The 25,043-nt window shown below is 32.7% G+C and overlaps 1 protein-coding gene across 1 annotated transcript; it reads right to left on the reverse strand.

The window, feature by feature from the left end:
* Nucleotides 1-241: 241 nt before the first annotated feature.
* On the reverse strand, nucleotides 242-4,510 carry LOC111898659 (protein FAR1-RELATED SEQUENCE 7-like). The gene is made up of 5 exons (XM_052769785.1): nucleotides 4,373-4,510; nucleotides 1,984-2,576; nucleotides 717-1,941; nucleotides 357-593; nucleotides 242-271 (listed from the first exon to the last, which is right to left on the reverse strand). Exons 1-5 carry the CDS (start codon nucleotides 4,508-4,510, stop codon nucleotides 242-244), a joined length of 2,223 nt encoding a protein of 740 aa, XP_052625745.1.
* Between the last annotated feature and the right edge of the window lie 20,533 nt (nucleotides 4,511-25,043).

Here is a 25,043-nt window from a genome sequence, read left to right on the forward strand (position 1 = left end):
GAACACATAATTGAATCACACTTTCATTTTTTAAACATAATAGCTATCTACTTACATTTTAAACACAAAATAACATTCTACTTTAATTATGAACAGATAAACCATTAACCATCCGAAATTTTCATTCCAAAACAGCAACAACAATGTTTAGGTCCTAAACAAAAGAAAAAGGTAACCAAAACAGAATAGTATGAAGCATTTATATTTTCCATTTGTGACTGAAACAATTCATCGCATCTCATCAATGTTTCTCTTGCACCGATTCATCAGCCTGATACATGAAAAAATTAATAAATTGTTAATATACTTATAATACTTGTAATATTTTCAAAATTTTAATGTAATGTTATAAGTACCTTTCTTTTTGAACAACTAGTAGCATAATGGCCCAATCCTTGACAATAAGAGCATGTTCGTTTTTTCGGCGCTTCTAAAAAAGACTTTATTCTACTTGCAGTTTTAGGACGCCCTTTTGTGTTAGTTGGACCAAGAGGATCCCGGATAGATAACTGAGGCATCATATCTACCTGTGAAATTCCCGCACAAGAAACTTGAGATGTATTCTCAACTGTAATAGATTTCTTCCGATTTTCCTAATCATGTAAAAGACTTATCAATATCTTATTGACTTTTTCTATCTCCAAAGGGGAGTCTCTTGCTTGTTCAATTAGTTTCGTGAAATTTGAACGGACACACCATAATGTTAAGGCACTAACGTCATTTCCATTGTTCATTTCTTCAAGACCGATTCTACCATTACCCACCTTATACCTAGCATTAAGAGTCCATCGATGTAAAATATAGCGACTAGGTAGTGTATCAACATGTCTCTTCTTCATCACATATAGGCTATGCTTGCATAAAATCCCATCCGTCTCATACTTAGAACACGAACATGTGACATTGACTTCATTAGAAAAACAAAAGGTCACATAACGCCAATATGTTTTATCAACTTTCAGTTGCCCCACTCGATATTTGATTTCTTCAGTACTCTTGCTTATAGTCTCGTGAGTTAAATTGCTAGTAGCTTCTGTCCATTCTTTTTTGAACATATCAAAAATCTTTCTAGTATAACACTCGCCTGCTTTTTCTTCGATTGGATGAAGAGAAGAAAGAATCGGTCTCGAGTTCATAGTCTTGAAGTTTTCATCTTCTTCGGCAACCCTTCTAGACTCAACTGCTTTTTCATATTGCACTACAAATTCATTCAACATAGTATTTGAGTTAACAAATCCATCAAAAAATGAATTAATACTCTCACTCCGTCCACTTGTAGTCATACCAGCCAAGAAAACATCCTTCAAGAAGGCTTTAGCCCAATGTATCCGTTGGTTATACATATCGCTTATCCAACAATTTTTTTCTAATCTATGTTTATCACGTATAACTTCCCACCTAGTTTCAAATTCTTCAATGGTGTCACGATTTACCCATTTTGTATATGATTCCTTAAAATCACTATAACGGGAAACATACGGTTTAATGTGTTCTTGTTCATGCTTCTTAATATGCCATGCACAAAACCGATGTCGAGTGTTTGGAAAAACTTTTTTTATTGCATTACCCATAGCTTTGTCTTGATCAGTAATGATTGCCTTCGGATATTTGCCAAACATACACTTGAGAAAATGCTCAAATAACCATTCAAAAGTTTCTTCTTTTTCGTTTTCTAGCAACGCTCCACCAAAAAGTATAGATTGCCCATGATGATTAACACCAACAAAAGGAGCAAAATGCATCTTGAATTTGTTTGTCATATAAGTGACATCAAACACAACAACATCGCTAAATTTAGTATAGGCATCTCTTGATCTTCCATCAGCCCAAAATATATTTTTAGGAGACCCATCATCACACAAATCCACATAAAAGTATTGGTCATTATCCAATAAGGCTTTATCTTGGAAATGTTTTATAAGTCCATAAAACTCCTTTCCTCTGTATTGTTTTCGTTGCTCAGATAAGACATCAGCACACTACTTTGAAGTAATATCAGCCACAGTTGACGTTTTCATTCCATTAATAGCCTTTTTAACATGACAAGGTCTCAATCCTGCTTGACCTAGTTGCACTATAAGAGATTTACATTCCATTGTACGATGGAACTTGCCATGAGATCGATGCTTCATCACCTTCGTTGGTGTCATGCTCAAATCATGATTGTGTGTGTCTTTAAACGAGTCTACAAACCATTTACCATCTTTCATTTTTGAAATTCGAAGTTCGGCTTTACATCCGGTTCTAACATCTCTACGACGCTTTTTCTCGATTCCACTTGAAGCATTGTCGTCTAACCATTTAAAACCTTCTTTATCGCATACATATATCTTCCGATAAGGCTCCTTTGTCGTCTTATGTTTAAATGTGGTATCAATACGTATACCAAATCCATGTAAAAACGCATAATCATTATAAAATGTATATGCATCATCAGGTGTATCAAAAACCATTCCCACTATACTTTCATCAATACCTTTACCTTCATCACATTCTACCATTCCATTTGCTTCATTATCATCAATAACATGTGTTTCTCTAGGTTGATCAACTTCTTCAATTTCAACCATCATGACCTGTAATTAAATTAAATATGCAGAGGAATCATATATCAAGACTAATTAACCTGAGCAAGATGGAAATATATTAAATTGGTAAAACTAAAGCATAATAGTTGATTAAAAAATCAACTGATTAACATCATTAATGCAATCTCGGTTTACTATCGTGAGGAGTACATGTAAAAACAAAAAAATTATTAGAATTAATGGTTAAAAGTTGATCAATCGTGAATTCCATTATTACCCTTAATTTATACAAGATTCCATCGAAATATATTAGTAAAAATAATGCATACACGTTGATTAAATACTCAATTGATCAACACCATTATTGCAATATATGTTTACTCCAGTGAGAAGTAAATAAAAAAACATTAAATTAGTGGAACTAGCGGTTACAAGATCAAACATGAATTCCATTAACAACCATTAATGTATGCCTGAACCTTAATAACGTATATGACGTTCAAGATAAACAAAACAAAAATAAAGAATTAGATAAGCTTGATGTCGTAATTACCAGTTTCGCACCAGCAACACCAATCACTTGACAAGTAAAATTCGTGATCAACCAGAAAATAGAAGCCAATCGATTGATAATAATTACCACAAACAATCATATAGTCGATTAAGAAAACAGCAACAGTCGACGGTAACAATCACGTATTTGTGAAATAATTTTGGAAGTTGTTTTCTTAATTAAAATTAAGAATAATTAGATTAGTAAAAAATCAATTGGACGAGATTTCATTAGATAGCAGTAAAACGACGTAGTATAAGGTTTAGGTATATAAGCTTATATAGGGTTGTTAGGTATATTCACTATACCCATATATATATATATATATATATATATATATATATATATATATATATATATATATATATAAACTAAACTTTCGTTTGTGAGTAATAAGTACTATAGCTAAATATATATGTGCATAATGTATAAGTGTTTAATGCACGAAGTCCAAATTAAATCCTTCACTTATCACCTCTACTTTGTATAACATGTCACTTGCAACACATCTACTTTGTAAAATGATACTTTTTATTTATTTACTTTTTAAAACATCACTTTCACTCCCTGTACTTTCAACTTTGTAATATATCACTTTCACCCTTTCATTTTGTAAACTTTTGTGTTTATCTCAGTCCTGTAAAATTTATTGTAGCTAATAGTATAAGAGGTAAACCCTTTAATTTGTAAAATGATATTTTTCTTCTCTTTACTTTGTAAATTATCACTTCACCCCCCTTCACCTTCAACTTTATAAATTATCACTTTTACTCTTTTTTTTTCTAAATTTTTGTATTTATTCCCGTCCCCGTTCATTGTAACTATTAGTACAAGTGGTAACCCTTTTATTTTTAAAATATAAATTTCACCCCTCTACCTTCAACTTTGTAAAATGTCACTTTCACCTCTCATTAGTTTTTATGTTTATCTCCGTTCTGTAAAATTCACTAAAATTGATTGTAGTGAATAGTACAATTGGTAATGCACACTCTACAAGCATATCAATGCTAAAAGTGTAGTTTTAATCCCTTAACTTTGTATAATCTGTCATTTTAAAGCCTCATATTTAGTAAAATGGTTTTTTTTTTCATACTTTTACTTTTTTAAAATATCACTTTCAGTCCTCTGTTTTCTGAACTTTCGTGTTTTTCCCGTAGTATATATAAATATGATTTTTCCTCCTATACTTTGTAAAATGCATTTTCCACCCCTCTATCTTTTAGAAATTTACTTTACTCTCTCAACAGAAAAAAAATCACTATAGCTGATACTATTTTATATAATCTATTACTTGCAACCCCTCTATTTTGTAAGATAATATTTCTATCAATTTACTTTTTAAAGTATCACTTTCACCCCCTCCACCTCCAACTTTGTAAAATATCACTTTTACCTCTTCATCTTTTATCCTCAACTTTGCATTATCCATCACTTGGAACCCTTCTATTTTATAAAGTGATATATTCCATCTTTTTACTTTTTAAAATATCACTCTCACCCCCTCCGTCGTCAACTTTCGAAAATTTCACTTTCACTCATTTGTTTTCTAAACTTTCGTTGCTATTCAGTATCCCCGTAGTATATATAATTAGATTTTTTCTCATCTACTTTCGTAACAAAAACACTTACAAACCCGCAGCAAAGCGCAGACTCAATTACTATTGTATATATATATATATATATATATATATATATATATATATATATATATAAATGTGCGTCTATGAGTGTGTGTGTGTGTGTTAAAAGGATGTCAGATACATCTAAAACAAATAAATTATTACTGCTTGGTTGTTCTAAAAGAATAGCACATCACGGAAACAGAATTGAATCCACAAGGACACAACCTAAAAGTCAATGTCTCTTTGTGTAAGACACGTACTAGTCAAATGCAGAAAATAATAAAATTGTGGATTATTTTTTGTATAATTATTAACTATAATATCTATGAAAAATAAAATAAAATAAATTCAATAATAAAAATCGAACTCAGTTCTGTTACGACTTTCCTAATTATGCAATCCACCTAGACTTGATTATTTAAAATGTGTTCTATCTAATTTGGTACCTAGAACAACTAAAAAGATCTAGTAAACTCTCTTTTACTTATTTAATTAACTAAAACAAGTTCTTCAGTTAATTTTAATTTTCTACTAACTTAATTAAAGAAGCTCTTAACCAAATCAGAAAAGCAACATTATAATTAGTTTAATTCCGAGCAATATTGAAATACTTATCACGGGCTCGGAAGCGTAAAAATATGAATTTTCAATTTATTGCATAGTTAAATCACAACACATAACCAGTCTGTTACTTTTTAATTTTTACAAGTTCATCAAAACAATTACAGATTTCGACAACTGATTAACTAGAATGATTTAATCATAAATTAGGTGATCAAACTATAAAGAACTAAAATCAAACGTTCATTAAAATAAATAAAAAATGAACTATTTATATAGAATCATACAATGAAAACCAAGTCTAATGATTGATTATATAAAAAGTACTGATCTTGTAGAACAGAAATCTAGGTTTTAGCTAGACATAGCTGAAAGTGAGTCTAGAACAATACAAAGAGGCATTAAATAGCTAAATCTTACTAAACGAAAAAAAAGTTGGTCCACAATCTTCATATCTTTAGAAAGTGATGAGAAAGTGTAGAAATCGTCTTCAAAGGTCATCTTTGGTCGTCTGGGAACGTCTACGGTTTAAGCTGATAAGACAAGAGTTATTTATATATAAGTCGGCAACATCAGATGTGAAAAATCAAAAAAACACGATCGTGCTTTCTTTAGAAACACGATCGTGCTTTCTTTAGAAACACGATCGTGTATGACCTTTAAGGATTTCCAAATCGAAAAATATCGTGTACGAGAAGCTCTATCAAAAACACGATCGTGTTTTTTTTCCATGATCGTGTTTTTGCCCCAAAGCCCCAAAATGCATAAAGTTGTACATAAAAGTTCTCCGAACCCTTTACACGATCGTGTTTATGAGAAACATGATTGTGTTTTTTGTTTGTTGTGCAAATTGGACGTAATTTTTCGATTAAGTTAACTTCTGATCATTCATCAACATCAATTATCAATTTTCAGCTCTATTAAGCTCCTATAATGCATTCAAGCCGCTCCCAAAAGCTTCCAGAATATTGTTCCCTTGAAATATCTAAAAATGACATAAACATGAGTAGTATGGAAATTCTAGCGATAAACACGAGTTGAATACTAATTGAACTAATATATATGAAAAAACATAAATATGATGCAAAACATTAACAAAAACTAATATAAAAGATACATAAAATGACATATAGACAGATAGAAACAAACATAAATAAACGAACATTAATAAACAAATACAAAGAAATATCTTAAATCCTTAACGAATAAACGAGACCATTGTTAATGTTTTTTTTATTAACTAAACAAACAAAAAAATATTGTTTGTATTCATTTATATGTTAAATATAAAAACATAAACGAACATTCTTCCATATAGATATCGAACAAATTGTCAAATATTTTGTTCCTTTGTAGTTTACGGCAAAAAACGATGGTCGAAAAAGATTAATAAAAATATATATTTGCGTTTATATTATTGAGTCGGATGAAAATTGACGAGCTTAAAAAAGTCATAATCACTCATCACCACGAGTTGCTTGATATGACACTTAAATTCGTTTTCTATTATCTTTAATATATAATCACATTAAAATAAATGCCTAGTAAACCGTCATAGTTATATCATTACATTCGTCACATTTAGATGTTAATATTTTCTATGTGCATACTTTTATAATTTATATTTGTCTTTGGCACCATTTAGAAATTTTGGGTAAACTATTAGTGTGGTAGTTCTCCATTGTTAAATTTCTAATAAAATAAATTATACCTTTATGACTTGGTTTGTATTTGTTGCATAGGTGATCTTTAATGTATATGAAAAGGTAATCTTATTTTTTTTATATGTTATTTATTTATTTTTTTAGTTATTTATATCTTCCTATACTAATAAAAGAGTAGTGTTTTGCCACGTGTCACCATATTAGACCTTTTAATTAATATTTTGCCACTTGTCAATTGATTAGTTCTCCATTTTAAATTTATTAGATTCACTCATTAATGTGATGCTATTTATTTATTCTTTATTTTAAATTTTAAATTTGAATTTTATATTATTATTTTCATTAATTCACAAATAAAAAATGTCTAATATATATTAAAACTTAATTTTACATATTTATTTGAATCAACGATTATAATTTCATATAACTAATAAAAATGTCTCTTAAATTAATAATTTATTTAAAATAACTGATTAATAATTTTGAGTTTTTATTATAAAAGTTTAATTAATTTTATAATCGTGGTTCCCACGAGTTATAAACTAGTATTTTAATAAAACTCTCTCTCTCTCTCTCTCTCTTGGAAGAGATTAGGGTTCTTATGGAATAATTACATGGTACTAAGTAACTATTCCTAAGTTTGGTAATTATCTAAATAAGATTTGACTTTCGAATCTTTACACTTAAACCCCTTAAGTTTTCATGTTTTTATTAATTAATTAACAAATTAGACCCCAATAAAACTCTAATGTAAAATGTTACTTATATATGTCATTATGTGTAACCCAAAATGACCTTACTGTTATTTGTAATATTACTAATTTTTGTGATTGTAGAAACTAATTCTAAGTGTGTCCCACTTGCAAAAGTTACTAAACACTCTTTGGTTCAATATCTACTAATAATCAGTAGAGAGTTTGCCATCTAATGCAATTGTTGTACTTATACGACTAGATATGAAACAACCCTTAGTTAAGTGATCAAATATACTTTTTCTCTTCATGATATCTCTATAAAGGTGAGACATGGTAATATGTAAATATCGAATGTTAAAAATTATGTTTCCCGGTAGAGACTTGTGTCGACCACAATAGACTGTGAAGGAAGAAGGACCAAATAAACTTTGACTATATAGATTTTGCTTATTGTCATGTTATATTTGGACAATCCATGTATAACTGGCAGTTACGAACAACTTTGGAAAAAATCCACGATACAACAGATTGTAGGACAAAAACTCATGCATCTATGCTTGAAGAACATATGATATTATCATCTTAATATTACTTGTGACATGATCCAGGAATTAATCTTAATGTTCAGGTTACTGCAACACTTAAAATCTTCATTTAAGTACTCATGAGTATTAGTCTCATATCCGTGTTATGTTCATCACCACGAAAAATCTACTAATACTCTTATAACATCCCAAAATACCGAGTGAAATTTTCATTTTTAGATAAGTCAAAACCTTTCATACATTATCTCAAAAGACGATTTAAGTAAAATTATTCTCAAAACATTAGAGTAAATCATAAATAATCTTTGCAGAATAAATCTTTAAGTGATGTAGTGTGATCAAGCCAGACTCTTCTTTTCAAAATTGGAAGTACCTTAGAATGTTTAAACCACAAAACCGTAAGAAAAAAGCTTAGTCAGTTCCCCAAAATACCGCATACCATACATATACATCAGCTCAAGGCTGTACCGAGTCTATTTCAGCCCCGAGTCTATTTCAACTCATTTTTCAGTCGAAGGTTGTATCGGCTCTATTTCACCCTGGGTCTATTTCACCTCTGAGTCTATTTCAACTCATATGTCATCATAATGTTGTACTGAGTGTATTTCAACCCTGGGTCTATTTCAACTCATATGTCAACAGAAGGCTGTACCAGGTCTACTTCACCCCATATACATATAACACATGCAACAGGAGTCACAAAGACTACAAGCACATACATTCCCTAGTGTCCTACAATATGTTGGGTTTTGAGCATAACATCAATCCTATGGTGTACATGCAACCCTAATTTCTTTGGATCTAGGTTTTTCTAATTTGAATATACAATTATGAATACCAAAGCAATAACCCTATGACTAGCATACATTTATCGAAAATCACATATGATTAGGGTTAGAATCTTTACCTCTCTTGTTATGTAGCAATAACAAGTTTAATCCTTCTTGATATTGACTTCTAAAAGCCTAGTGCCCCAAGTATTGCACCTATAATGGAGTCACAAACACTCAATGCAAGGAGAATGACTTAGGAGAGAAGGATTCCGGCTAGGGTTTCTTTCTTGAATGCTTAGGCCGAAAATCCCCTTGTAAGGGGTCTTATATATAGTTGTGGCTGCTAGGGTGTTTAGGTGGAAACCCTAATACCTAACTTAGGCAACAAGCATCCCATGAACTCCTTCTTTAGAGCTCATGGACGAAATCTATAGGGCTTCCCTATAGGATTTTGTCCACTCCACTCTATGGAGTCCATCAGCCCATTTATGCAACTATCAATGATTTGCATAACAGTCCCCCAATTATTTAATCAATCTCTTTTGATCACCAAATTAATTCCAAATTAATTTCTGACCAATACTAATTAAATAATATGATTTCCAAATAATATATCAATCCTGTAATATATTAATAAAACCATTTAGATTACTAATTTATTATTCATATAATAAATTCTACTCTCTCTCCTCTTGTCATCATATCAAGTTGCATGAGTGAAGGCAACCCAAAAGGACCATGTTCATAATCAAATCAAGTACATACCAAAAATAGTTATGGGCTTAGACACCTAATCCAATAGTCTCCCGCTTGGTAAGTCTAATAATTATTATTGCTTACGACTTCAGAATCTAATCAACAATTGTAGCTTTCAAAAGCCGATACCGAACTCTGATCTTATCAGCAACACATCCTTTAGATAAGGGATAATATATTCCTCCATTCTCAAGATATCGTATAGACATGAGGCATGGATTATAATCATTCTCTCTGTCTATGTGTTGTTTCTCGATTTCCGATTTAAGACGACTGACAATAGACTTCAGTTGAACACATCAACTTAGTCCAGGCCTGGCCAAGCGCTTAGGGTGTCATCACTAAATCATCGAGGGCCCCATATATATCCCTTTTATCTCACTTTGGGTAAAAGGAACAGATAAATGTCGACTCATATGCTTGCACTATTTACTCATCAAATCACACACAATAATACATTTTATAACATCAAGTTACTGACGTGTTTACGTATTATCAATGTGCAACCGACTTGTAAACAACAACTCATATCTCTCCGTTTCAAGAATATAAGATATTATCGTCTCACAATCACCTGTGATAAAATCCATGAAGTGATTCACGTGAGCATGGGTTTAATCCAATACTCAAATCTTATTTCAGGAGCACTCATGAACACTGCAACAGACTTTTGCTATGTCTAAACACTTTAGACAATCTACAGTCGGATTCATGACAGTCTTATCTCATTACCTACTTCCAAAGTATGATTGACTGTGGATGTTTGAATAACCTAGTTATCCGGGAAGTCATAACATGCAAAGTAAAACACAAGAATTATTGAATCCAATATGGCCTCAACACTTTGAGTATAAATAAAACACCTTTTATTTAATCACCATATTGATTACACATTATTCATTGTTTAATGTTTCAGTTAATCAACTTAATACTTGAATTATAACAATAGTTGTCCCATGCTCCAAGCATGCACACTATGTTTGCCTATGGTACTTTCTTTGTGAAATAGATCAATTGAATACACTTCCAATGACACTCATTTCATAATTCCTAATCCTTGTCACAAGTGTAAGAATATCAAATTCTTGCCACTATTAGAATGTGTTAGATTCTAACATTTTACGCAATGATCCTTTTGTAATGACATTACACCAAAGTCACAAAGACTTTGCCAATGATATTACAAAGCGCTCTATGGAGATTGTTACAAGACAACTCCACATATATGAAGTCTCAAATTCAAAGTACATTCCTTTAAACATCCTTCTTTCATAAAAGTTTCTAATCTACATAGATTTTGAATATCCAACGAAACATTTCCATATTTTCCATGTGACAACTCATTCTTAATAGAATCCTATATATTCACAATAATGTCAATATGTTTCATTCAATACTTTATTTCCAACTGCCTACAAGTGATTAATTCTTAGCGAACCTTAGATCATACTTGACAGTTTAATTTACTTTAGTCATATCCGATTCTTGTCATTTTCCATCTTAACGCCCTAGGCATTTGGAATAGACAATAGTTGAATATTACAGCATATGTAATCGATTGTATACCCGAAGCGTATGGGATACGATACATAATATCTTACATAAAGACATGATACTTTACTAGTCTCTTGCTATAATATTGCTATATATATAATTCCCTTATGTTGAATCTTTTCAACATAACATTCATATATGTCCTTTGACTAAATTTGATTAAACTTTATCAATCAAAGCTTTTTGATTTGGAATGAAGTATAAGTCCCTCTCCCTTAATAATAGCAAAACAACTTTTCAACCTGTGGAACTTTGTGAATTGAACCTTTTGTTTTTTATAATTAATATTTCTAACTCGCAACACATAATAATCATGCTCCCACTAACATGATAATTATATCCTTACCAGCATAACACTTATGCTCCCACTAGCTTTGACATGTATTTAGAAATCAGTTGGACTTCTAGAAATCAATACTTATTGACTTTCATTACCAAGGTTCATATTTCTGATACGTAATGCTTCGATAAGACTTTATCTAAGCTAATATATATTTTATTAGAATGCTCATATGTGTGTCAATACTATTTTAGAACTTATATTAGTAAGTCCCAAATGTTCAGACTAATTGCCAAATCTCATAATTCGAACTATGAAGAGAGATATTATAATCATAATCGAATTTGAGAATGCAATTTACACAATCACTATCTCCCTAAAATCTTCCTAGTGGAAGCGTTTCCTCATAATCATTTTCATGAAATGGTGAGAAAACTTTTCACTTAGATTTTATGGTGTATGTGTTCCTATCTATGTGAATTTTTCATAACCATAATCATAAGACAAGGTTTGTGACAAATCCAAACTCATATGGACTAAACTTGTTTCATTTTTTTTATTTCTTGCCATCTGGCAGCACAAGGGCCTACCATGTCTTCCAAGTAGTTAAGCAGCTCACCCATACAGATTAATGAACTTTCATTGATTAAGGTGCTTTCCCTTTATACATTTAAATGAGAACTCATAGAACTCACATGCATAGTCAACTGGAATGAGCAACGAAATAAGAATGTATCAACACGATAGGTTATAAACCTCAAGTCGTGTGCTAGTGATAGATAATAGGTTTATTCTTCATTAGTTCCTGAAGCTATTCAAGACCATTAAGACTCCTACTAACCTCTTTACATATAAGATTCTCTTCTCAAGAAACATTCATTGACAAACAAATATTCAAGAGTTAGTGTGGATTCTTATCAAGACAAACACATCACACAATTGGTCTTAGTTGGTCTTTGTCTTATCCAAGACATCACAATTTACTAATTTCAAACGTGCAGAAGTAAGAAACTTTTCTACTCCATATTTGATGAGTGTTATAAACCTTCTTGAGATGATGTTACTCAAGTCACAATCTTGGAGTACAACTCTAAGACTTGATTTTGGAACGAAGTATGATTCACCTTTTGATTTAATCATTTCAACAATTCCTGGTTCCTCTTCTTAGCCATACTAGTGCACTAAGATGTCCTTGGAGGATCAATTGTGACACGGTTTCATTATCACTAAGTTAATCACAAAACACGATACATAAGTACTCTCCCTTCTTTTCAGATTGGAGAAAATTTTATCTTTCTGCCTAATTGGTTCTTCTTATTCGTTCGGCCACACATCGAAACTTTTAAATGATTCAGAATTACACTTAATCTTGTAAGAACAACCATATTTACTAAACTTTAAGCAAATCATGATGAATATTCTTATTGTTCTTTGTGGGGGACTTGACCTAGTGCACAACAACGAGTACTAGATCCTTTAGTCCTTCACTCGACTCATATACTTATGTGAACAAGGAATTAGTTTTAATTTCCCAAATACGAAGGTTCTCATTCATCATACAATACCAGTTGCATGATTCCAAGTTTCTGTCCAATTGAAGCTTGGGTGATGAGAGTCATTCCTTGTTTGGTAAATTTTCAACACTAAGACAAATAATATAACTAAGAATCACATCCATTTTCAATATTACTAACAATAAAAACATACAAACATCAATTTTCACAAAAGTCATTGCAAGGATATATATAAGCAAGACAAAAAGTCAAAATTTAATTTATTTATAAAAATGCGGAAAAACTTGTCCTTTCAATGCAATTACAAATGAAAACTATGTTACTAAATATTCCTATGCAATATATCATAACTCCTATGCAGTAGCTCAAAAATCCGATCATCGAACCATGTGATTGAAGTTCATCTCTTCGTGATCAGACTCAACATACTTTTCCTTTGAGCTTCCTTTCTTTTCTTCGATGCTACAAAACATCAAAATGCAAGCTTATCACATCATGTATTAAGAATCTACAAATAGGAACTTAATAGAGTTAGATAGTGGATTTTACCTGAAGCAGAGTCATACATCTTGACTTTCCTATCCTTGCGATCCCTCAGGTAGATACGGAAGCTTCGCAACCAATGCCCCTTCTCTTGGTAGCAGAAGCAAACAAACTCTTTTGGAATAACACATGGGACAATCTCAGATTCGGCCTTTCTCTTTACCATCTGGTCAAATGGTTTGACCACGGTTAATCCCTTTCTATTGGGAAGAGAAGACTTTTCTGGACTTCCAGTGTTGCCGTCGTCAATATCCATGGAAGTTGGGGAGGTTGACCTACCAATCAAATTTGCTTAACCAGTGCGCCAAACCATTGCTGATTCAGCAGCAATAAGCAAATAAGTAAGATCAATGAGGGTTACATCGTGATCCATCATATAGTAATCTTTAATGAACTCAATATATGATGCAGGAAGTGATTGAAGAACCAAGTCAACAGCCAGCTTCCTTGAGACTTCGACACCCAACATTCCCAACTTGTCAATATGTAACTTCATCTCCAAGACGTGAGCACATATTGAATTTCCATCTTCGTGTTTGCTTGCCAATAGAGCTTGAGTGACCTGGAACTTTTCAAGTCGACAAACATGTGGGTCAGGGAGAATTATTGGAGCAGGTGGAGGAAGTGAAGCATGATTTCCATTTCCACGATCCAATCACGGAACATCATCTCCATGCGGAAAGCTTTTCCAAAGGATTCAGGAAGATCATAGTTGTTAGAATTTGACATCTACAAAAGGGAGAAATTCAAGTTAGTTGATTTAAGTCCTTAATATAACAACCAAATGAAATATTAAGGCTAGGACCCAACACAATATTTTACAATTCGGAAGAGGGATGCCATAATCCAATTGCAAAATATCTGAAGGTAGGTAAATGACGATTTACCAATTCCCACCATGAAAAACGAAATGGATATTAGGTTTTAAATGAATTGAAATTCCTAGATCTGTTGAGATTTATTGAACTTTTCAATGGAATGTTTAATCTCGATTATGCCTTTCAAGTTTGTGATTGGGATATCGAGGATCAAAAAGAAGGTGTGAATAACCATGCAAATTAGCTTGGTACTCTCGAAGACATCTATCACCTAATCAATGTGCCGGTTAACCACACACGCTCCATTGATCTATGATAATATACGAGCTACCCATTTCCATCCTTTATTAGCCCCATATTAGTGTGTCGGTTAACCACACACGCTCCACTAATGACTAACAAGGTGAAATGTGCAATTACATGGATTAGCACCGAATTCATATTTTTCCTAAAGTAACTAAGATTTTGGGAATTTATTAAAGTGTTTAGTTACTTCGTATTTCATTATACTTATAATGGAAGGTTGTGTCATATCCTACCCGTTCGGCTAACGACCCTCCACTAGTCAAGGGTGCGGTGGGTAAGAGTGGATACCCAATGTCGGTCATTTTACAGGCCGCTTCCTTAAACACCCTTTATAGACCAGCTTCGTGAATGAGGCCTACTAACGGTAAGACTGAACTTTTACTTATACATATATAATATATTAGACTTTTAATTTTATATATTATAAGGTTGTATTTTATACATTTAAAATATTAAGTGGTTTAATCTATTAATAAATTATACTTTTAATTTGATTAAACTTAAACCATATTATTATGGATTTATTAATTCTCTCTTTTAATTAAACACTTAATTAATTTAATAAAATCCATAAGGGCGTAATTTAAACTTTTCAAAACACTAGGGTTTTAGAATTTAATATTTCTAAATTAAAACCTTTTAATTAAATTTTAAATTCCAAAACTTGAGGACAAATTTTGAAACCTTTCAAAATATTAGGGTTTAATAATTTAAATTTCAAAAACTAAAACTTTTAATTTCAGATTTAAACTATAAAACCTAAAGGGTGTAATTTATCCATATTTAACCACATCCACCAATTTTGATAAGGATATCTCATACCAAACAGAAATATCGATTTTAGGCAAGAAAAACAAGTTTTTGGAAATTATCCTCATCAAAAATTGGCCAAAAATCGAAAATCCCGACAACAGAACACATGACTCGTCGAGTTCATGCAACTCATCGAGTCCATACATGGACTTGTCGAGTCAGCCTGTCAGATAGCAAAATTTTCGACTTCTGATCTTTGATAGTTCACTTTTGCATCTATTAAAGAGAAAAACGACCTAGGCTCTGATACCACTGTTGGGTTTTGAGTGTAACATCAATCCTATGGTGTACATGCAACCCTAATTGCTTTGGATCTAGGTTTTTCTAATTTGAATATACAACAATGAATACCAAAGCAATAACCCTATGACTATATATATATATATATATATATATATATATATATATATATATATATATATATATATATATATAGGGTGAGGTTCAATAGAGAACCATAATTAACCAAGGAACCAATCTTTTTTTCAACTTTTAGAACTTATTTTTTATAAAAAAAAAACTAAAAATACAGAAATTCATAACTTTTTTATCCTTTTTTCCAATGATATAAAATTCAATTTTTTTACGTCAAATTCACAATGTAAATCCGAAAAATATTTTTCACATTCACAATGTTAATATATGAATTTAGATATTTTTAGATTTTTTTTCGATAAAGAATAAGCTCTAGAAATTTAAAAAAAAATTGGTTCCTTGAAGAACCAATGATTATGGTTCTCTATGAACTTTTCCATATATATATATATATATATATATATATATATATATATATATATATATATATATATATATATATATATATCGAAAATCATATATGATTAGGGTTAGAATCTTTACCTCTCTTGTTATGTAGCAATAACAAGTTTAATCCTTCTTGATCTTGACTTCTGAAAGCCTAGTTCCCCAAGTGTTGCACCTCTAATGGAGTCACAAACACCAATTGCAAGGAGAATGACTTAAGAGAGAAGGATTTCGGATAGGGTTTCTTTCTTGAATGCTTAGGCCAAAAATCCCCTTGTATGGGGTCTTATATATAGTTGTGGCTGCTAGGGATTTTAGGTGGAAACCCTAATACCTAACTTAGGCGACAAGCAGTCCATGAACTCCTTCTTTAGAGCACATGGATGAAATCTATAGGGCTTCCCAATAGGATTCCGTCCACTCCACTATATGTAGTCCATCAACCCATTTATGCAACTATCAATGATTTGCATAATAGTCCCCCAATTATTTAATCCGTCTTTTTTGATCACCAAATTAATTTCTGATCAATACTAATTAAATAATATGATTTCCAAATAATATATCAATCTTGTAATATATTAATAAAACCATTTAGAGTACTAATTTATTATTCATATAATAAATTCTACTATTTCTCCTCTTGTCATCCTATCAAGTTGCATGAGTGAAGGCAACCCAAAATGACCATGCTCATAATCAAATCAAGTACATACCAAAAATAGTTATAGGCTTAGACACCTAATCCAAGACAATATAGTGAGCACACTCACCTGAATTGTGATACTGACTAAAACCTCACGCAATGCCTCACCGATCACAACTAACAACTCTCTCCGCCAAAAGATGGATGCAAAACACCTCCTCACAATCCACACAAGGCAAACCCTAAGTCCAACGTTGACTCTAGTCAACTGCCACGTGCTGGCCACCGATGGCCACGCCGTGGCCCTCCAGCAACAATTCATTGTAATATTCCTTAATACCACACCGTGGCAACCTGGTGCCACATCGTGCACACTAAGTCTTTCGCAACTTAATGGATTTAAGCGACCTCCCTCGCTCCTAATAGCTCCAAGTTTAGATCTGGTCCATACTATTGTTTAAATGGATAAAGTTTTCAACTTTATCAATTAATACACCTAAAGAGATCAAGAGCTCAAAATCTAGGTCCAAATAAAGCAAAAATCCATAATATGTTAATCATTAACCTCTTTATCCAAAAAAGCCCTAACCAAACGACTCCATAAGGGTTTCTAATATCAAATCTATCATAAAAGGTGGAAGCTTTATAGACATGTATGTCCAATACATGTTTAAGATCCATCTTAGGTCAAAATATGAACCCTAAAGGCCAAGACTTAGGAAAATGATTATATCTTCCATCAAAGACTAGATCCATAGCATATAATACTCTTGGGACTTAGGAGAGTCATAAAGTCTCCAACTTTATGAGTTATTTCCCTCCCAACAACGTTGGATAATTTTAAACATCTAACCACCAAATGATATAAAGCAAAGAACCTGGACACTTATAAAGGTCCAGAGATAATATAAGGTGATGGTAATGCTGATTCTTTGCAAGCTCCACCAAAAGATCACCTTTTTCTTCTCATTCTCTTCTTCTTCAAGCCAAGAAAGCTCTAAAGAGCTCAATAACCAAGCAAGGGATGGAGGCCAGGGTTTTCTAAGGTGAAAGAGGGCTTGGAGGCTGATAATGAACCCTAAAAGGGGTTTAAATACGAAGGGATACCTTAAAGAAAGATGGGCTTGGGCCAGAACAATTGCCATGCCATGGCATCCTTGCTCCACGTCGTGGCATAGGGTTTTTCCCAAAAACTCTAGTTTTAGCCCTAGAGAATAAAAAACTAAATCATACTGGAACACGGGTGTCACAAACCCACCCCCTACTTAAATTAGATTTTGTCCTCGAAATCAGTTCTCACTATATTCCAGGCACCCCAAACGATTCGGTCGATTCTTCCAGAACCTCGATAAAAGTCGACTCTAATATACACCGACGTTCCAATATAATAATCAAACCCAAATTTAGCAGGAGCCACATCCTGAAGATGATCAAATCCTTGCCCCCACTAGCTTTAACTACTAAAGAGTAACCATCACTACTCTGCTCCAGAACTGAAAACCCAAACCTTGTCTAACTCCACGAAAGACATACCATTCTAAAACACTGCCAATATGGATCCACTTCTCAATCTAATCTGAATGAAATCCTTACAACTAAGGTTGTCAAGATCGGGATCCTATTTAGGATCGTTTTTGGCTTTGCAAGATCGGGATCATATGATCGAGATCGGGAACATAAGATCCTACCAAAAAATGACATAATAATAAGTTTAAAACATAAATAATACATCCCTATCAACTAGTTTACCATTCAAAAGTTACAAACCTTTTAAATCATGAGTCATAACCCAAAAATACTATCAATTCTGGTCTAGCATAACAAATAGTGCATCCATATCAATGTCTCCTAAATCCAAAACATCTTCTCCTAATTCTCTTCCACCACCCGCACCTGCAATGAAAAAAAACACAATATATTGACCTAAAAGTTATCATTGTCCATTTATAAAATCATGTGATAAATAAATAACTAACATAATTGATCTCTTATAACTCTTTCAAAAAATTCATCATCTTCACCACCATCAGACGCTTGTGGCCTACTTGAACTTGAACCATCAAGAGGATTAATCCACTCATCACCTGCATATTGATTAGAAGACTCCTCTTTAGTAATCCACTCATCATCAAAACTAACATCATCAAGATTTAATGTTTCAAGTCCCGTTTGATCATGTTCTTTTCCTTTCTTTTCTTCTTTTCCATTTAGCTTCAAGTTATACATAACATACACAAGGTGGTTCATCTTTTGTTGATATAGTTGATTTCTTCTCTTGGAATGTACCTAAACAACAAACTAAAAATGTAACTGGAAATTTACATGACAATATAATAAAATTAAAATTAAGACAATAATTCTATTACTTATAAATTACCATCTCGAAAGCACTCCAATTTCTCTCACAGCCTGATGACGAACATGTCAAACTCAAAATTCTCATGGAAAAATTTCTCAACTCAGGTGTGTCAGCTCCGTATGAATCCCACCAATCAAATGGAGTTTTACTTTTCTTGTTAATTTGGATACATTAAAACCAAATAGCTCGCTTGCATTAGTGAATTGATCAAATTGAAAATCAATCATCTTTGCTAGGTTCTCATCATCACCACACATTCTTTCCAGGCACATGTATAATCCACCTTTAATCCATCCTGTCTTCTCAAAGTCAGGGCTATATTGCATTATTGAAGTCAGGAAATAACCCACCGCATGGAGCGCCCTATTAAACTATCTTTCATTAATGATCTCATGGATGGGTTCATACATAAAGATATATACATACAAGAAATTGTTGTATTAGGTGTCTAAGACCATAACTATAATTGGTATGTACTTGACCCGATAGTAACATTGTCCATTTTGGGTTGCATTCACCAGAACAATTTGATAGGATGGATATTTGAGAAAGAGGTTATTTGTGATTTATTAATATATTATAATTATAATATATTAATTGAGAAATCATATTGTTTAATTAGTATTGATCAAGAATTAATTTAGTGATCAAAAGTGACTAATTAAATTAACAGTGACTGATTATGTAAATCAGTGATACATATGGTTTGGGCTAATGATCAATGATTGATTTGTGATGGGCTAATCTTATGAGATAGTCCATGAAATGTTAGTCCATATCAATTGTTGGATCAAAAGCCTAAGTGTTAGAATTAGGGTTAAATGAGACTCTTGTAATTCTACACTATATATATGTAACCCCTTAGACAAAAATCGGACACACAAGTGTTCTAAGAAGCATATAGCTGATTTTGGTGTTCCAACCTCTCTCTCATAATCCTCCAATTGTTGATGGTGTTTTGTGAAACATTTGAGGCATCACACTTGAGGTGCTAAGATCTTGAATGGCCAAATTAATCAAGCTACAACAAGAGGTAATCTTCTAACTAGTTTTTATTATTCAAATATGAAGTTGCATGCTAGTTAGGTTTCATGCTTTGGAAAATTGAAATTACATGTATCATTAGAGAAAACTAAGATCCAAAGCATCTAGGGTTGTATGTGCACCATAGGAGTGTTATAGAACTTAAAACTCTACAGTGGTATTAGAGCCTAGGGGGTGTTTTCTGTTATCTTGATGCAATTATATTATTTTCAAAGTTGGAAAACCTGTCAAATTCGATTCTGCATGATCACCACGACATGGCAATGCATGCCACGACGTGGTGATGGGTGTGATGGCAGATTTCCGATTTCTTGGCTTAATTTGGATTTGGATAATTACTATAAATTGTTTTGTTGATAAAAATTCGATTTTATATTATGAAAATAATTATCCTCATCTTAATTAAAAGATAATGGTCAAAATTTAAGATAATTACTAGATTATATGATAAACTAATTATTTGTAAATTTTGAATTGTGATTATCTTGTCAAATTTTAAGATAATTACTTGATTTTCTGAAAAACTAATTATTTGAAGAATTTGAATCATCTTGCTATATAAGTTAAAATAGGTCAAATTGGTAAATGATAAATTATATGATAATTGAATTAGTTTAAAAGTTTGATCTAAATGTTTCTTGAATAGTTTCATAACTTGCCCTCAAGTTATGGAATATGAAAAGTCTCATTCATGAAACATTAACTCCATAAGTTATGGAACTCAAAAGGTTTTGAAGAGTTACAAAACTTGCCCTCAAGTTTTGGAACTTGAAAAGTCTCATTTATTAAACTTTAATTCTAAATCCTAGATTTTAAAAGTTTAAAATTCAACCCTTATACTATTATAATATTAAAAGATTAATACTTATATATATGTATAAGACAAGTCGGTCTTACCGTTAGTAGGCCTCATTCATGAAGCTGGTCTATAAAGCAGGTATAAGAAAATTGCCTATAAAATGACGATTGAATGAGTGTCCACTTTCACCCACGACTCCCTTGACTAGTGGAGGGTCGTTAGCCGAACGGGTAGGATAGGACATTAATCCTCATTAATAAGTATAATGATAATATAAATTAACTAATCTTTTATAAATTCCCAATCTTAGTTACTTTAGGAAAAATGTGAAAATGGTGCTATTCCATGAAATTGCACTTTGCATCTTGCCAAGTCGTTAGTGGAGCGTGTGTGGTTAACCGACACACTAATTTGGGACTAACAAGGGTGGAAAAGGGTAGCTTGATGTTTATCATAGATCAATGGAGCATGTGTGGTTTACTGGCACATTGATTAGGTGATAAATGATATCAAGAGTACCAAGTACATTTGCATGGTTATTCACACCTTGTTTGTGATCCTTGGTATCACCGTCACAAACTTGAATGGCACAATCGAGATTTAAACATGACATTGAAAAGTTCAATGAATCTCAAAAGAATCTAGTAATTTCATTTCATTTAAGACTTAATATTCTTTTTCGTTTTTCATGGTGGAAATTGGTAATTCGTCATTTACCTACCTTCAAATATTTTGCAATTATTACTACAGCCCTCTTACGAAATGTGAAATATTGTGTTGGGTCCTAGCCTTAATATTTCATTTGGGTGTTATGTTAAGGATTCTTATCTAATCAAAACTTTGTCTTTCTTTTCAGATGTCATCCAACACCGCTTCTGGCTCCAACCCATCCGGCTCTTTCTCCCTCATGAACTTGTGTTGGAGGGTCATTTTCTATGGATCGAATTTCAATGATTGGATTCGGAACATTCGGATGGTCACTCGTTACGAGGACAAGGAATATTTCCTCGATAAAGAGCTTAAAGAGGTGGATGAAACAACTGCCACTCCTGAAGAGGTCGTTGAATATAAAGCTCATGAGAAGGACGCGACAAAGGTGTCGTGTATCATGCTTGCCATTATGACAGCTGAACTCCAAAACTCCTATGAGGACTACTATCCTTTTGAGATGCACTAAGAGTTGATGGAAATGTATCATCAAAGTTCCCGACAGGAAAGATATGAAATCATTGCCTCCATGATAACAACAAAAATGAAGGATAGAGAGTCTATCACGGCCCACTTGCAAAAGATGCAAAGATTTTTGGACCGCTTGCTGAAATTGAATGTCAACTTCGATGAAGAGTTGGCGATTGACATTATCTTACACTCTTTACCTCCTTGTTATGATCAGTTTAGAATGACTTATCATATGAACAAGGAGGAGGTCACTCTAAGCAAGCTTCAAGGCCTACTGAGAACTGCTGAAAGTAGTTTGAAAGGCAAATCTATTGTTCCTACTCCTAATACTACTGCTGCCCGAGTCCTGGAAATTGGACATGGGAAAGGGAAAAAGAGGAAGGCTCCTTCTAAGAGCCACAAAGGAAAGTCCCATGACAGATCCTCTTCCATTGGGACCATAGGTGGTAATGCTAACTCCTCTTCCAATCCAAAGGAAGTAGAGTGCTTCCATTGTCATGAAAAAAGGCACTGGAAATGAAGTTGCCCAAAATACTTGCAGGATATCAAGGATGGGAAGATAAAGCCCACATTCGCAAGTATTTACACTATTCTATCTAATAACTCATCACATGCTAATTCTTGGGTCCTTGATACAGAGTGTGGTTTTAACATTTGTTCTGACTTGCAGAGACTAAAAAGTGTTGGAATAGTGTCTAAGGCTGCAACTATATTAGACAAGTGTTTGACCCGGTTGTGCATGGTCCTTTTGGGTTGCCTTCACCATATCAACTTGATAGGATGATTTATTAAGAGAGAGTAAATATTATTAATATATTATGAGAATAATATAATGAATAATATATTTGTTATTTGATTAATATAAGTCATAGAATTAATTAGAATTAATTTGGTGACTTAAAGAGATTAATTAAATAAAGGGATATAAACTGTCAATTGTTTGATAGTTAAACTTTAGACTGTAAATCCATTAGGATATGCTTTGGACGAATTCTATGAGATATAGGATAGCTAAAATCGTCCAAAGGCTTATCTATGGAATGGATTTGGATAGCCTTAAGAGAAGATTATCCAATTAGGGTTTAGGTTGTAACCCTTAAGGAGTCTACAAGTATAAATAGACCCCATGGCATAGGGAATTCGATACATCTCATAAAGTAAGAGAACCCTGGCCGAATTCCTCCCCTCTCCTCTCTCCTAAATCATTCTTCTTGCTATTGGTGTTTGTAAGCCATTAGAGGAGTGACATTTGTGACTCTAGAAGCTCCAAGACCTCAAGATCAACAAGGAACTCAAAGGTATGATTCTAGATCTGTTTCAATGTTGTTATTTAACCTAATTAGTCATTAGAAGACTTGGATTCAAAGCATGTTTATTAGAAAGCCTATATCCGAGCATTAGGGTTTTGCATGCGCACATAGGAAAGTTCTTATGGCTAAAACCCATCAGTGGTATCAGAGCCTAGCTTGGTTTTCTTTAAATTGTTGCTTGATTAACTGAAACAAACCTACAAAATTTGATTTTTAGGTTTCTGAGTCACTGACTCGGCGAGTCCCAAGGTGGACTCGGCGAGTAGGCCTGACTCGGCGAGTCCCATTGTGGACTCGGCGAGTCCAGGCGTCAGGAATGGCCAGATTCGGGATTTTTTCATAATTATCTTATGGAAACTTACCTTAATCATAATAGATCAATCTAAATCCGATTTTTTGATATATATAACTATTATCTTGATCTAGTTAAAGGTATTTATCAACTAATAAAATATTTGATTTCCTTATGTGATAATTAATTAATTATTTTAATTATTTTGGTAATTATCTTGAATAAAATCAAATATAGATAATTAGGATATTAATTGTTAATTGAAATTATTTGTTATTTGATCCTCCATGTTTTAAATGTTTAAAACCTACCCTCAAGTTTTGAAATTTATATTTGTGATTAAAAGTTTTAATTTAGACAACTTAAATTTCAAACCCTAGATTTTAAAAGTTTTAAAATACAACCCTATACTAATATGATATTACTAGAATAATATATATATGTATAACTAAATGCTAATCTTACCGTTAGTAGGCCTCATTCACGAAGCCAATCTATAAGGTGGGTATAAGGTTGCGGCCTATAAAATGGCGCTTAATGGGTGTACACTCACACCCACCACTTGCTTGATTGGTGGAGGGTCGTTAGCCGAACGGGTAGGATAGGGCAACCTCATCCTCTCATTAAAAGTATAATAAGAAATACAAAGTAACTACACATTTTTTTTAAAATTTCCCAATCCTAGTTACTTTAGGAAAAGTGAATTGATGCAATCCCATGAAATTACACTTTGCACCTTGCTAAGATGTTAGTGGAGCGTGTGTGGTTTACCGGCACACTAATTGGTTCTAAGCGAAGGTGGCAAAGGGTGATTCATTGTTTATCATAGTTCGATGGAGAGTGTGTGGTTTACCGGCACATCGAATAGGTGATCGTTACAATGAAGGCACCATGTGAATTTGCATGGTAATTCACACCTGCTTTGTGATCCTCGGCATCCCAGTCACAAACAAGAGGGGCATATCGAGATTTAAACATGCCATTGAATAGTTTCAATGAATCTCATCCGAACCTAGGAATTCTCAAAAACACTTAGGACTAATAGTTTAAGTTTTGTGATGGAGAATTAGTGAATCGTCATTCACTTACCTTCAATTTATTTGCATGTTAGATTACGGCATCCCTTT

The sequence above is a fragment of the Lactuca sativa genome, chromosome 3, assembly GCF_002870075.4.
Source record: "Lactuca sativa cultivar Salinas chromosome 3, Lsat_Salinas_v11, whole genome shotgun sequence".
In the NCBI taxonomy this organism is placed as follows: Eukaryota; Viridiplantae; Streptophyta; class Magnoliopsida; order Asterales; family Asteraceae; genus Lactuca; species Lactuca sativa.